We start from the raw sequence: 14,846 nt of genomic DNA on the forward strand, positions 1-14,846 counted from the left end.
AAACCCGTTTGTCATTCAGCCCTTATATATAACCTTCACAAAACTCTTTCATTCCAACTGATGATGGCTGTTAGTCAACAACCGTTTCAATAAATTATATCATATAAAAATTTTAATTGTGGGACTTCTTCGATTATCGATACTCCTCCTATGGTTTAGGCTACTATAATAAGCACATGCCTAGTTTCTATTGACATATACATGAACCAGCAGGATACATTTGGTCACAGCGTTTTCAAAACAAACCAATCCAGGACCTATAAATAGTTAAATTATTCTAGGAAATGAGAGACACTACAACCTCGAACTCCGGGTGATATTGACCTGACTAATAATTTTAACTAATGCACGTCGAGTTTCCTGCTTTCCGTGATTCACATTAACCTGAGATCGTGTATAAATTTGTGCGAACTAATTCTACTTGGTGAGGCTTGCACTATGCAGTTATTCGCATTATTTGAGTTGAACTTAAGTATAAAGTTCATTTAATGCTGATTTCTACGAATGATTGTTCAAATAGCTAAGATGATAATTACGCCAAAGAGTTCGTGAAAATTTTAGTTCTAGGAGGGTGTAGATATATATCACCGATATCGTACTAAACTAAAATCGACATATTTCGAATAAAAGAACCATTATCAAAATTCAACGCCACCATATAATTTCTCTTAAAATCTGGCAATAAACATCAAAAAGGTTTTAGTTAATCATGCTTTACTGAAAATCTAAATCTACCGTTGGCAACATTGATCTGTTTTATGAAGGCACTTCGTAGTGCGATATATTAGTGGAAATTTCGAAAAATATTAAGTTCTCAGCGTTAATTGAACGGAAAAAGATTCCGGATCCCATCAAAGAGGCGCTAATTGCTTTAAGGGAGAATTTTTTACCCAATTAAACAGAGCATCGAGCTTTCAAAAGAAACATTAAACGATTCGTTTAGTCAACAGCGATACCTCGATATGTTTCGATGATGCGTTAACTATAATAACAACGCCATCTATCGAGATGATTCACCACCTTGTGGATGGCGACAGGGAATCAACACCTCGGTGCAATTGTTTAGTCCGAATAAGTTTACTGAAAAACCAAATTCGTTTAATAGTCCTGCTTCTGAACCGATTTGCTCAAACGAGCAAATTCGTTTTTGGGATATTGATTATTTTCGTATACGCCACCAAAAGCGATTTAGGCTCTGGTATGAACGGAACTCTGGCAATCGAAGACTTGAAGCTCGTGGAGGCATCCGCCAGTTTCGCTAGTACGCGCTATAATCGATTTCTTCCGTATTTCACTTACTTTTCTTTTTCTCGAGTAATAAAAGATCGGGAGTTCTAAATAATAAATCTACGGAAAACTCCTATTCGTTCTCTATTGTTCTAACGACGACGTCAAACTATCAAAATTGCGCGTATGTACATTATTCTCACGCGGTATTATATACAAATCTATTAGGTTGTGACGTAGACACACTGCACACGAGATAACCATCTTGAAATCTATCTTACAACGTTCGCGATTGAGGGGCTACTTAAACACACGCACACGCGCACACCATGATCCGTGGTACTAGGAATGGTTCGTATATTTGGAATATCGATGTCGGGAGCGATCACATTTTGGTATTATGTATAATACGTAAATAATCGATTCTCGTAATGTTTGAGAATTATCAACTGTTTCCGAAGAACAATTTTCAACAAACTCGGGTACGTGAGGGAAAAAGCCTAGGCTTACTTACTCACTCGCAGGCCTGAAATAAGCCCTATAAATCGTTCTACGTCGACACAAATTGGCAGGCATTTTCCGTGGTGCTTTTTCGTGTATTAGGTTTTAATATATCAGGCTTTAGAACGTCCGTCACTTTACAACGCGTCATTACGTCGTTCATAAGACTTGTTCCACTCATATCAACGATGAAATATCATAATATAACATCAAATACACTAACTTTTAGCAGCTAGCTGACTATTGAATCACACATCTCGAATCACTTTTAATTTCACTCGTTTGTGAAATGTTATCTTTATCTTCCAACGATTTCAGATCTGTTCGTATACTGGGACGTCTGACGTTAGGCGCGACGGCGCCGCATGCGTCACTCAAACGCCGTCTGATCGTTACGCGTCTCGTCGAACCGGACGAGCCGCTACTAGACACGTAATTCGGCTGTACTTTACGATGAAGCGACGGGCTCATCTCCGTCGGTAAACTCGCCAACATGAACAGTTTCACGAATATTTCATTGATGTTTACATTCTTTTTCGCCGATGTTTCCAAAAAGGCACAACAGGGGTCGCTCTCGGCGATCGTTTGCACCTCCTCGGTGTCGACGACCTTGTCGCGATCTTTGTCCATTTTGTTGCCGACGATAACCATCGGCACTTTTTTCTTCTCGCCTTTTACCTTGCCCACTTGTGTTTGTCCTTTGCTTTCACAGATTTGCTCCCGGAGACGTAGAACCTCTTCGTAGCTCTCTTGGCTGTCGACGGCAAACACCAGGATAAAAAGATCACCTGAAAAGATAAAGGGAATGCGTGTAATACGATCGTGAGACATCATTTTCAGGTTGACGTCGGCGTGAAAAGAATGAACGCTACTAGATGCATATATAATACCGAGATAACGGTACAGAACAGCGATAAAATGTAAAGTAATTTCCATCTGATATATCGTACAGGAGCACATAGCTTAGATAATTAACGAGAAACCCCGACTTGAATAACTTCGATAAAACCCACTTTTAACAAGGTGTAAAGGACTGGCAGCGAACTCAATAGGGATCATCGTCAGGTGTAATGGAATAACATGAAACGAGAGGTGATTTCTGAATTTTTTAAAAATAAAATTTGCTTTTATTCTCTTAAACTTTGCATACAGTGAGTTTTAAACTTATCATCGTCCGATATGAGACGTAGTCATATCAGGCGCATATATAGTGAGCCTGCAGCGCAATATTCATTGAAATCACTTTTAGTAGAGCGTAATGTTTGAACTAATTGCGTTTGGAGGTTCGTGACCGACCATGTTTTTAACCATTTCAGTTTGATCGGATAAATGTCAAGAATATAGCTCAATAATCTTGTTCAAAAGACACAACGATTGTGGAAATCGATAACTGATGCGTCACCTTCGATTTCGTTGCTAATGATATGTTTTCCAGATAAAATCGTTCGCCCTGGTTATATGGCATGATAAATTGAATGTGGCTAATTGATTGCGGCGCGACAGCTTCGGAGATTGAAATCGACGGACCAAAGCAATGCACCACTTCTACCATTAACGTTTCGAACGGAATAAAAAGCGATCAAAAAACTTTCTAGTCACGGAAATTGCAGTTGATGCTAATTGGAATCAGCTATTCAGTAGATAGCCTGGTAGCGCCGTGACGCTGCAGCGGACCGTACAACCCTTGACTGGTCACGAAAACGTGAGTTATTTTCAAAGTGAAAGCTCTCTCTCCCTCGCAATGAAGCTGCATTCAAATGAGAGGGAAAAAGGAATCGTGTTATACGCGGGCCTGACTAGGAGGTAACAGGTAATAATCCCCCCGCTAAAAATCCCACATGGCAGCAAGAATGCCCCATGGTAAAAGTCCCCCGAATTTGATTTCCAAACGAATAATTTCAATATTCTAATGTTGAAGAAAAACTTTGATAGATTTCAAAAATTTCAAATTCTCCGTTGTGTTGGTCACAATATTCGCCTTTGATAATCTGTGACTTTTAGTAAGTTACATGCATCCAAATATGGCGTTATCGTACTCTTGAAAAGCTCTGTGAAGAGAGCTGAAAAATAATGATAAGATATCAAACAAAGATATCAAGAATAACAAACAAATAAAGTCCGAAAATAATGTTTCCTTGAGCTAGTAGTTTATTCGACGTTTCGACTATATTCAAATAGCCATTTCAGGAATGGTAATTGTTGAATGTTATCTAATCGCCCGTTTGTTGATCTTAAAGTTCACACATGAGTGTTAATAAATCTCTAATAATTGCGTTATATAAACACGACCTGGTCGCCATTTAGCCGCAATGTCATCACTCTGAAAATGTCACATGTCTCGAGCCAGAATCGCGTAAATCAGCACCACAGACATCTTTGATATTTACGACGACATAAAACCTTTTTGCGAGGGCTTTGTATTCAGACATGAAGATACGTGGCCTATGATCGCAGACGAGAAAATGGACTCCTAAATCAATCGCCAGCAGTAAACGCCACTTAATTTTTATCGATAGCAATAAAGACAACGAATCGTGGATCCGGTAAAGCGGATCAGTCGGTGTTTGTCAACGGCTTGGCATCAGTAACAATATTGCATGCCTGCATGAATGCGTAGAGGGCTTGTTTTGTCGCTGATGCGATAGCTCAACGTTACACTGTGAGTAACATTACGTAGAAATCGCTTGTAGATCCATCGAGATACCATATTCGACCATATTTTCAGTAATGTCTGATAAATGATGAATTCCTGGTTTAGGACTGCAACCCGCGTACACACAGGGATAAAAACGCTGTGGTCTGAGTTTCCCTTAGAACAACGAAACACCAGATTTATGAGTGATAACGATGGCAAACATTGACACCGAGTTCACATCGGGGAAAAGGGAAATTTCTCGCCAAACGGAAGCAAGAAGTTGTTTATCGCCTCAGACATCCGTTCAGTCTTGACCTTGTCTCTAGATGTATTCGCACTTCCTTTGGGCAGTAGATTATGCAAATATTGCTTTGGCGAGGCTGATCGTATCCCCTAAAATCCAGAAACAGCAGGTTCTCGGGGATTAACAGCATTCAACTGCGATTTAGATAATAGAAAAGTAACTTTATTCCACTCAGGAGACGAATGAAACTCGACTGAATGTAACGTACCAGCAGTTATTATCTAATCGAAATTTCTTATCATATACTGACTTTTCAAATGAAAGGAGTGCCGTGTAGAAACGTGGAGTCGACAGAGACGCTGTTTGATTTTATGCCATGAATTTCAAACCCTTGATTCACCGGAGGTTATAATTATAGTTCCATCGTTTCGGCTCCTTTGACGACCGCGTACCCCGACTATTTCAATTCTACACTCACAGGATACTGCCAATTTTCTCTCGTATGAAAAGACTCGTTCACTATCACCCTTACGAAATTATTCCCTCGGCATAAATAAACCATATCATAATACAAGATTCTTTCGCTGATAACTATTAATCTCTGGAAGAATAAGTAAAAACACAATATGATGAAAGTCCATCTCATCAATGCCAAATTTTTTGTAGGTGTTACTGATTTCAGTACAAGTCGACAGGCATCGCCATTTTAGCATTTTACAGAAACGTTGGGATTTTTTAATTTCTATTCTAAATCATCAGTCATTAGCAGTTATTACATTTATTACTTATTTCATCGGTATTTGCCGGTCGAAAAACGAGCAAATATATGACAATGTCTTCTTCGTTTATTACCCGTTATTAACGCCATGAAATCCGATCTAAGTGTTATATATGGCGCTACGATATCACCGGATATTAATCACGGCAATCAACAAATTAGCTGATTTTCCACATGACAAAGCAAACTTCAATATGTAGCCCAAATAAATTCCATAATTCTGATTTATTTACCCAAATCATTCGGTGCGAACGAAGGAATATCGCATTGCGACACGTTCTCGTTTTATTTGCTTGCCACGACCCTGTCGCAGTACCAGCGCGCCAGCAGCTCCGATATAGTATTTTCTTTCACGGCCAATTCTCGGAATGTCGCCAATTGTTCGAGGGATATAAATCAAAGGCGATGAATTGATATATTGGACGTGAAAGGAAACTCGAATGGTTCACGTCATCTACTGCAGCATTCAAAGTCGTATTGGCTTTACGTGACGGAAAAACACGATCGTAGAGTGACTTTATAGTTTACCGGGCGCACAATAGCCGGAATCTATAAGATAAAATCCTCCAATACGGAAGAAATATGAGCCCGAAAAGTTTCCTTTGGCAAATGTTTTATTCGATATTTTGACTAATAGTCACCTTCAGCAACACTACGAAGTTACAACATAATAATCAAATCTATATATACACAATCCATAACAGAGACTCATAGGTTTATGATATATTCAAACTAGAGATAATACAAATTCTAGCTGAAAAAAACATTTTCGGATTCTTTTTTCATATAAGTGGTGTGATCTTCGTTACAATACGGAAAGAAGACTGTTTTGTTTATCTTACAAGTCGGAATATTCCTTTTACTCGCCACTAATAATGACACGTGACCAGATTTTATCGAGGAATCCAGAAAAGTACGAAATGCAAAGCGATCACGTGTGTTTGTACAAGTGATCGTAATTAATGTGAAGGTGAGCTGTACTTGTTGATATGGACATCATCAGAAAACTAGGATTCACCATTATTATACCTGCAGGCATTTCACCGATAGACTGATACGGTGTAATGTTGCACTAATGACGAATTGAATCGAATGTATCTTGGCGATACACTCACACACGTAAACACATCTAATCCGATCCCATATATGGAGTCGAAGGTGTTCGATAAAGACTAGTTAGATGTGCAGAAAATGACTTTAAAATCGTTATCATATCTATTTAGAAACGTTAGCGTGCATCGGGGTAGGCTCGATAATAGTCTGAACAAATTAAGTCGATGCCCATTTCGATAGAAACAGTGCTTTGAAGCTTGGTATTGAACTGGTATATAGATATCTTTGATGGTTGCTCAGAAAGTATTGAACGCATATTCTATTGAACTTTAAATTAGATTTCTTTGTCCACAAAATATATAAGAAAATATGATGTAATCATCTACAGTTTAAAAAAGAATACCAACTACATGTATTTTTGTTTTTGTTTTTCCGACCTCTTTTGTATACTGTGCATATTGAACGTCTGAGCATTCGCCGAAAATTGAAATTTCGCTTAATTTGATAAGCGTTTAGTCGATATATTTATGTATTTGAATATAGATCGGTTCGTTTGATTTCGTCTTGTTAGACCACCTTACCCGCAGGGCTTAAGTATGATCTGGTAATCTGGAATATGTTTGCCTATTGGCATCATATTATACCATTAAGGGATTTCGCCATGTAGAAAACCTCGATACAACAACGATGAAACATAACGACGTCAATATCTTGGAAAGTTATTCCCCTATCACCGGAGAACGTCGATGGATCAGTAAAACCTCTGTATTGTATCACTCCCACGCCAGCAAGCTGCCAACGAACAGATTTACGCTTCAAACCTATCAGGATGAAACGATATCGTCAGTCATTAGAGTACCCATTGGACCCATCGTAACAACGACAATGTCATAAAGCGCCCCCTGCATTCACTCTTTTGATTTCCGCTTCACACTTCGACAGTGGGCGTTTGTAGTGATTCAGGTGACATTGATTTTAAAACCATTTTTTTTTCTGTTGTGACGAATGGTATTTTTTTCTCAATGTCACCACCTTATATGGACAGGAAATTACAAAAGGTACGGCCATGTTGCAGCGGGGGTGAGCTTTCTACGTCAGACTAAGTAGATGATGTCAGAAAAAATAGACAAATATGATACATACAATGGATACGGGGGCTGAATAGTTCATTTATTAATGGCTGCAATCTTATCGTAATCTAAAATAACATCTCTACTCGTAAGTGTGAAAATATAAATCAATCCTATTTTTGATGATTTGCTCGGAAGAAAATACACGTGGACTAAAAATACGGCAACTCAAATTTCAATAAACGATTGAATGAATGAACGAATCTAACCAGGTTTTCTTGTGGTTACTGGTTTTCGGGGATACATACACGCGACAGACTTCAACTGAAGGCCTCTAAAGCAACGCGTTTTTCGTATTTCTTTTCCACCGATATAAACGAACACGACTTCATCGTTTCGTCACACGCAATGGTCGAATATCTTCTGGAAAACGGCATAAATGTCTAGACAATGGCCATCGTTTCTCATTAGGCTGTTCGTGAATAAATGATGGCCGCGTAATACACTGGTTTACCGTATTTTAAGACCACGTAGCTTGCGTGTTACGATACACTCAAATAATGAAGCCTGGTCCGATATAACCAACGTAACAAACAAATGTTTCCCGCGTCATAATATTTTCATTGCGGATTGAAATGATGATTTTTGCGATAGCAGCAGCAGTTACTAGTGAACCAGTGTTGATTCGTATGCTTGCCTGTTTCACCGCGGATACGTCGGCAATTCCTATATAACTACCATGTCGTTAGTTTAGTACCGACGACACGAAGACCCGAGAGCCATATTCCGTGTGATGATTTCGTCGCTACTAATGGGAATGATTTCGAAATAATGCGCAATACCAAAACCGAGTACCGCGTCCAGCGCAGTGGTGGACTCAGGTGCTGGTATGAAATGCAATAAAACGGACGCAATAAGCTCCATCCCGACACCGTATTAACGAAACCCATCGATTCTCGGCATAAAAGAAATAACCTGACGTATTCTAGGAAAAGTCTGGTTATCTGATAAGCTAATTACTAGGACTGGTATCATACCACGAGATTGTGCCACTAGATCATTTACCCAGGCTGCGGTTCGCAATTTTTTTTTCTTCCATCATAGCTAGCTGCAATGACGAGCTACGAATCTCGAAAATATATTCAACAGAAGTGGAAGAGATCATGCATTTCATACGATCGGGGGATACAAGAAACACATGCAATATAATAACACATAATTACTGTTATCTGCATCTCCTGTTTTCTCTGTAGCGGGGACAGTCTCGATGTTTTGTGACCGGCTACAGTTTGTCGGATTTTGAGTTACAATTATTAGAAAGGAAGATGTCAGTTAGATTATACATATTATACAACTCTACCTAGAAGTAATGAATTAAAATGATGATGTTTTATAATACTTTTGTACGATATTCGCTTACGAGTTAGAGGACCGTAGTAAGAGGTTAGGTAGGGAGGTCATTGATTTGAAATGGCGACTACAGTCCTGGATATAGGCCGGTAGAAGAATCGGCGTGGATTTGTTTGTATACACTATAAAAAACTATTTTGTTTTCGAAATAGCGTGCGGAAACACATTATGACGTGCGTACTGGAAATGACAAATATTTCGCGGTGTAAACATAATTATGGAATGTTCGCCCCTTGCTGATGAACGAAGCGATATGCAATCAGAGAATGTCTACTGTTAATGACATTTCGCTTAATGCAGACAGTGCACTTTCGTCTACGAATCCGTAGATCTTACTGCTTTTAAATGTTATGCGCTTAAATAGTGGAACCCTCATTACAAGTTACTTCCGTCGGATGAAAACTATTAACGGGTATAAATGAAACTCTTTTAGCTGATGCGAAATCACTAATTGACCTTTACGAAGACGTCAATATCGTGAATATCAAGAGGCTATTCGTCAACGCTTCTCGGAATCGTTGTAAATTCGAACGCTTACGTCATTTTCGACGTCAAATTCCTCCTTCAACGCGTCGAAAATTTGAAAACGAAACATTGTACCCGAAAATCATCTCACCACGTGGTAAGAGGCGACGAGGTAAGCTCATTACGAAGTCTCAGTTGGACTTGAAAATCCAACAAAACTAAAGAGGATTATAGTCATCATAGCGAATCATTCCTTCTATACGCTGAAACCTCTATTATCCATCTACGATGTGTAGGTCTATACCAGCTCGGTGAACTCTAAACCAGAACGAACACGCCTAATTACTATCATTTAGTCGACGTAATCAGAGGGAATTATACAAGGTTGATATTTCGTAACGATGGTCAATGACTGAGCGCAAACGTGTAACGGTTATGTCAGGTGCAGCTGTGTTTCCGTTGCGACCGCTGATCGAATGAGTTGTTTTTGATAAAGATAACGACTAAACTAATTTCGTCGAAGAACGGCTCGACTACTTGATTAGAAGGACGTTGTTTTTCTGTCACTTTTTATCGCTGTAAAAAGAAGCTCGGCGGTAACCAATGCGCAATGAATAAAACAAATGTCGGAATGGGTAAGACTTGCCAAACCTACTTATCGCATCAAACCGAAACATATACGGAGAATGCTTAAGTACCGGGAAAACAAACAAGTCGTGTTGTTGCTTTGGTACTGGTTTTTACCTTAACGGGGCTTTTTCTTCCTATGTTGCGCTATTAGGAAGCGAACACATCCGGCTTCGTGCCAAAAGTCATGGCCAAACCGATAGAAATCGATAGAATGTCATTTTGCTCCACGGTCGTCATAAATCCCAAGGAAGAGAAAATCCTACATCGACTGACTTTAACCTCTTGTCTACTTAGTTCATATCGAAAACATCGCGTATGATTCTCCATCAGTAATTGTGATTTGAGATTAAATGTAACCAGCAATGGAACCTGAGCTGTCGGAGCTTTGCATCGGCGTGTCGAAGTGGTACTCGGCTGCCGTGGTATCAGGAATGACACGTTTAGACTATACGTGAACACGTTCGATCTATATACGGCTATATAGTATTTCAGTAAACGTCGTTATTTCCGGCCGAATTTCTGCTTCGTGTGTCACGAGACACGACGACATCAACCGAGTTTACACGTTAATATTCGTCTTGGTTTAATTAATCTGGAGACCAGACGTACGTCACGTCATGTAATTAATCATATAACGCACAGCAGTGTTTAAGGATCAACAACTTCTATGTAGATATACGGGCCTACCTGTGTGCTGATAACATAAACAGTCAGGAAACTATTGATTGGCTTTCATTGCAGGGATCAGAAACTTCGGGTGCGATTAATATTGGTACTTTTAAGCACCTTGTGTATGGACGTGAACCAGAGTTCATGTAGCCGTGTAGCTCGACTGTGCTCGGTTCCATCTAAAATGAGGGTTTTACATGGCCAGGGAGGTGGAAGAAATCCATAACCCGTAACCATTCACATCCATCACCCTGACATGATAGATCACCAAAATCAAGAAATCATCTAGTATCTTTTGTTGAGAGAGTGAACGTTTCCTACTGTATAGAGAAGACCATTGCGTGACACTGAAGCTTAGTGAACAAACACACAACATTACCGAAGCGTAATGGGTTGACAACAAAAAGAAAACAAGAAAGATGAATTAATTTATATTGACGAAAAATGAAAATATTCATATGAAAAAAAAATGTTAGAAAAAATGCTGAGCGATGCGGTTTGTTGATTGATATTTGTATAGATGCGCGCGCGTGCGTGTACCCGGGATGCGAAACCTAACCTGACCCAACCAAAGAAAAGCCGAAGACCCTAAACGCTCAGCCAAACGCCCCGCTGTGAGCATAACGACTAAATATGCGACCAGTTACTCGTGACGTCATACCAGACGCAGTGAGAAGTTGTGTGTATATCGTAAAACGCTAGCGCTATTTGAAAAATGACTCGCGCAAAGAAAATGATATATCATTGATCATTTAAAATTCATCAAAAGTTCATTCAGTTTAATAACGGTTAAACACGATCGGTTGAAACGAGGGATATTCAACTGGGATATTCGTTCGGTTGCGGAGAGATTGCATGCCTGAAAACATAAATTTCAGTGATTGATCATTTGTATTCGAGGCGATCCATTTTCACGATCGCATTGGTGTGGGAATTGCGACCTAATACCAACATTAAAACCCACAAACTCCGTTCTGTGATATACGAGTTGGGTTAAAATACCGTAACGACTAGGATATGGTTAGGTTTACACTATCGATAAGCGATGAGCTTTACTTTCGAATCTCCTAATCGATTTAATCCGTTGAAATTGAACTCGTATCCAAATCACGTATCACGTTGAAGTCGATGTCTGGTAATGAAACGTTGATTTTCCCACAGAATTGTTACAGTTCGCAAGTACTCTAATGATCGGATTAGAATCACGAGTGTCTTATCTTCGACGAAATTATGTGTTCGTCTTCTCGAATTTCCGTACGACGCAGTGGATGGAAATCAGTCGCATGTAGATGCCTATCGTTTTACTTTTAAGATTTGCCTTCCACCGATTACGTATGGCACGTTTGAAAGGCTCATATTTCACGATGAAAATAATTCCAATTATACTCGTCAGCGAAATGTCATTATAAGCGATCGGTATGGTCACGAAGTCAGCGCTCAATTTCCATGATGAAAGACAACCTCAATGGCTTCCGTCATTAACATTTTCATTCCCAGGGTAATTCCTAGAATTGACAGGTCACTCGCTGGGTGAAAACTATGACATTATTCGGCACATTTCACGCCATTTCAATTAACATTATGCTTATAGGCATACTGAGGAAAGTGTTAAGTTATTTCTTTAAATAAATGAAGAAGACTCAGAAGGATTTCGTATGATTTATTTTGATTTCTATCGTGGTAATGAAGAAAACTAATAAGAACCGAGTACTTCGACGTAAAAACATTATCTCCATTAATGAAATTACCTTAAAGGGCAAGTAATTGACTGTTTGACAATACTGTACTATCTTATGGATTGAAGGTGTCTGAAAAAATTTTTACGCGCTGATTGATGTCATTAGAAGACTTTGGAATCGTTCCTTGGCGGAAATATGTTTCATTCTGACCGAACATTGACTCAGAGCGTGAATATTTTGCAGTCATGGCACTGTATATAGATGAAGTAATTACGGTCACCTACGGGTTACCTGTCTCCAGGGCCGACAGTATTTGAAAATGTTTTGAATATCTTATTTTCCGAATCGGATTTCGAAGAGATGTTCACCGGTATAAATGGGCGTTCCGATTTATAACTATACCGCGATAGGATTACGCCCGATACCCGACCATCCCCTATAAGCATTTAGTACGATGCTAGTCATATACGTTTCCAATAATTATCAGACCGATTTACAATGATCGATAACTATACGCAGAGATCGTCGTAATAATTGATCATCCTTACGTGCAGATTTTTGCGCACTCTGATCGATGGTGTACGTTCTCATGGCCACTTCGCCAAGGCATTTTTACAATTTCCGATGTGCTACTAAAGCAGGTTTACGCGATATAATGGGGATGTTAAGGCTGGTTTTTGCGAGTGGTCGCCGGCCAGATTTTTCCTGCTCTCATAGGATACCGCCCTCAAAAACGCCAAAATGTCTACTCCGAGCAGGCAAACGAGGCGTCAAGAGAAAACTAGCTGAAAACCGCTCGTAAAAAACAGCCATTTTTGTCCATACATTTTGTCTATGACTGTGAACCAGGTTTTAAATGTGCATAGTTCTACAGTCGAGATGCTGACATGAACATAAGATACGTTTTCTCTCGGCGTATATCATCATCGGATAGACGACGAAAAGGTCACGAAATGTCAAAACGACTATCTTAGATTCGTAATTGGTATATCATTGACTAGTTATCTCAGGCAATTTTATCACCAGACATTTTCAATAGAACGAACGTAAATTGGGTGTCAGAATCAGCTGACCCCGTATCCCTTTTATAAATACGAAGGTCGTCACCTTTTCTTTGCAGACAAACAACTGGCGAGTTCAGGTTGGGCTTTCGGCAAAAACTGACTTGTATACCGTACTTCAGTAAATGCACCTATTACCGTATACGAATGACGTATGCAAGTCTACCAGGCATGTAGAAATTAAGAATGATAAAAAACCAAGCCTTTAGATAATCGCTTTCATTGCCAGAATTAGTTGTAGTGCCTGAAGCTCATTTCTTTGAGATGCGCACAGAGTAAACGTCGAGGCTTTACTTTAAACCTGTGTTTCAATCTATTCTCATTTTTCCAGACGTCTAAAAGACCAGAGTTCAGTAAAATGGTCTTCAAGGTAACTACGATGCGACTAATCAAGAAATTCTTCATTAGATGACGTTGCGTGGAAAATGTTATTCTCGAGCGGTATCAATGTATACCCACTCTCAAGTTTCAAACTTTAAGCCTGCAGTTTACATTTCAAGTTGTCGCAGTTCACATACCCGTAAACACTTACCAGTTAGCAATGACAATCGACGCATAGCCGGGAATGGATGGTTTCCGGATGTATCCAGAATGTCAAGTCGGTACGGTTCCCCTCGAATACGATAAACCTTACGGTGGAAGTCTTCGATTGTTGGCGTGTATTTCTCGTCGTATCGGTTGTACAAAAAGCGCTGAACGATCGACGTTTTACCGACCTTTGCCGAGCCGACGATTACCAGTCTGTGACAGTTTTTTGGCGGGGCATTTTCGGCTTCGTTCACAAGTGCCATCTTTCCCATCTGGTTGGTTTATGTGGGATTCACGCGTGATAAAGCGACTGGATGTTTATACCAGTTATGACACGTTCAACTTCATATCATCCCTGAAAAAGTAGAATAAAGATGGTGATTAACTTTTTTTTCATGAATTGCTACCATGTAAAATGACGATCGTACTCTCCGACTCATGAAATCCCCCGCGGAGTACGGATCATTACCGCTGGAAACACGAAAAAAATAGCTCATTGTATCGGACGCCTCCGTGTGACTGCGAGAAAAGCTTTCCCATCTCTTCAGTAACTACCCACCTGTAGTCTGTTCAAATCCGCTCGGCAAATTAGACATAGACAGATTTTATCATAGATTTGTACCGCAGCCAAGTCAGTTAGTAGGCGAATGAAATACCATTTGCGGACTCCCACGTAACACTTTTCCGAATCGTGATCTATAGCTGACAATAGTAATAGAAAAAAGCCCTTGGCTAAAATTGACGTCTCTCGCAACTTCTTGAGGCTAATCACATAACGACATCTTCGATATTAAATATACTATTATCGATACAAAATGTGCCATTCACGTTACAAATATTAAAGTCGTGACTGATCTTAGATCGCGCGTCAAATGTAACTCTAAAGATAACATGTA

The 14,846-nt window shown here is 39.6% G+C and overlaps 1 protein-coding gene across 1 annotated transcript; it reads right to left on the reverse strand.

Moving 5' to 3' along the window:
* Positions 1-1,530: 1,530 nt before the first annotated feature.
* Positions 1,531-14,213, reverse strand: LOC141904533 (dexamethasone-induced Ras-related protein 1-like). Its single transcript, XM_074793125.1, has 2 exons — positions 13,955-14,213; positions 1,531-2,516 (listed from the first exon to the last, which is right to left on the reverse strand). The coding sequence occupies exons 1-2, from the start codon at positions 14,211-14,213 to the stop codon at positions 1,969-1,971; spliced, it is 807 nt and encodes a 268-aa protein (XP_074649226.1). The 3' UTR covers positions 1,531-1,968.
* Positions 14,214-14,846: the final 633 nt, after the last annotated feature.

Source organism: Tubulanus polymorphus, chromosome 4, assembly GCF_964204645.1.
Source record: "Tubulanus polymorphus chromosome 4, tnTubPoly1.2, whole genome shotgun sequence".
Lineage (NCBI taxonomy): Eukaryota > Metazoa > Nemertea > Palaeonemertea > Tubulaniformes > Tubulanidae > Tubulanus > Tubulanus polymorphus.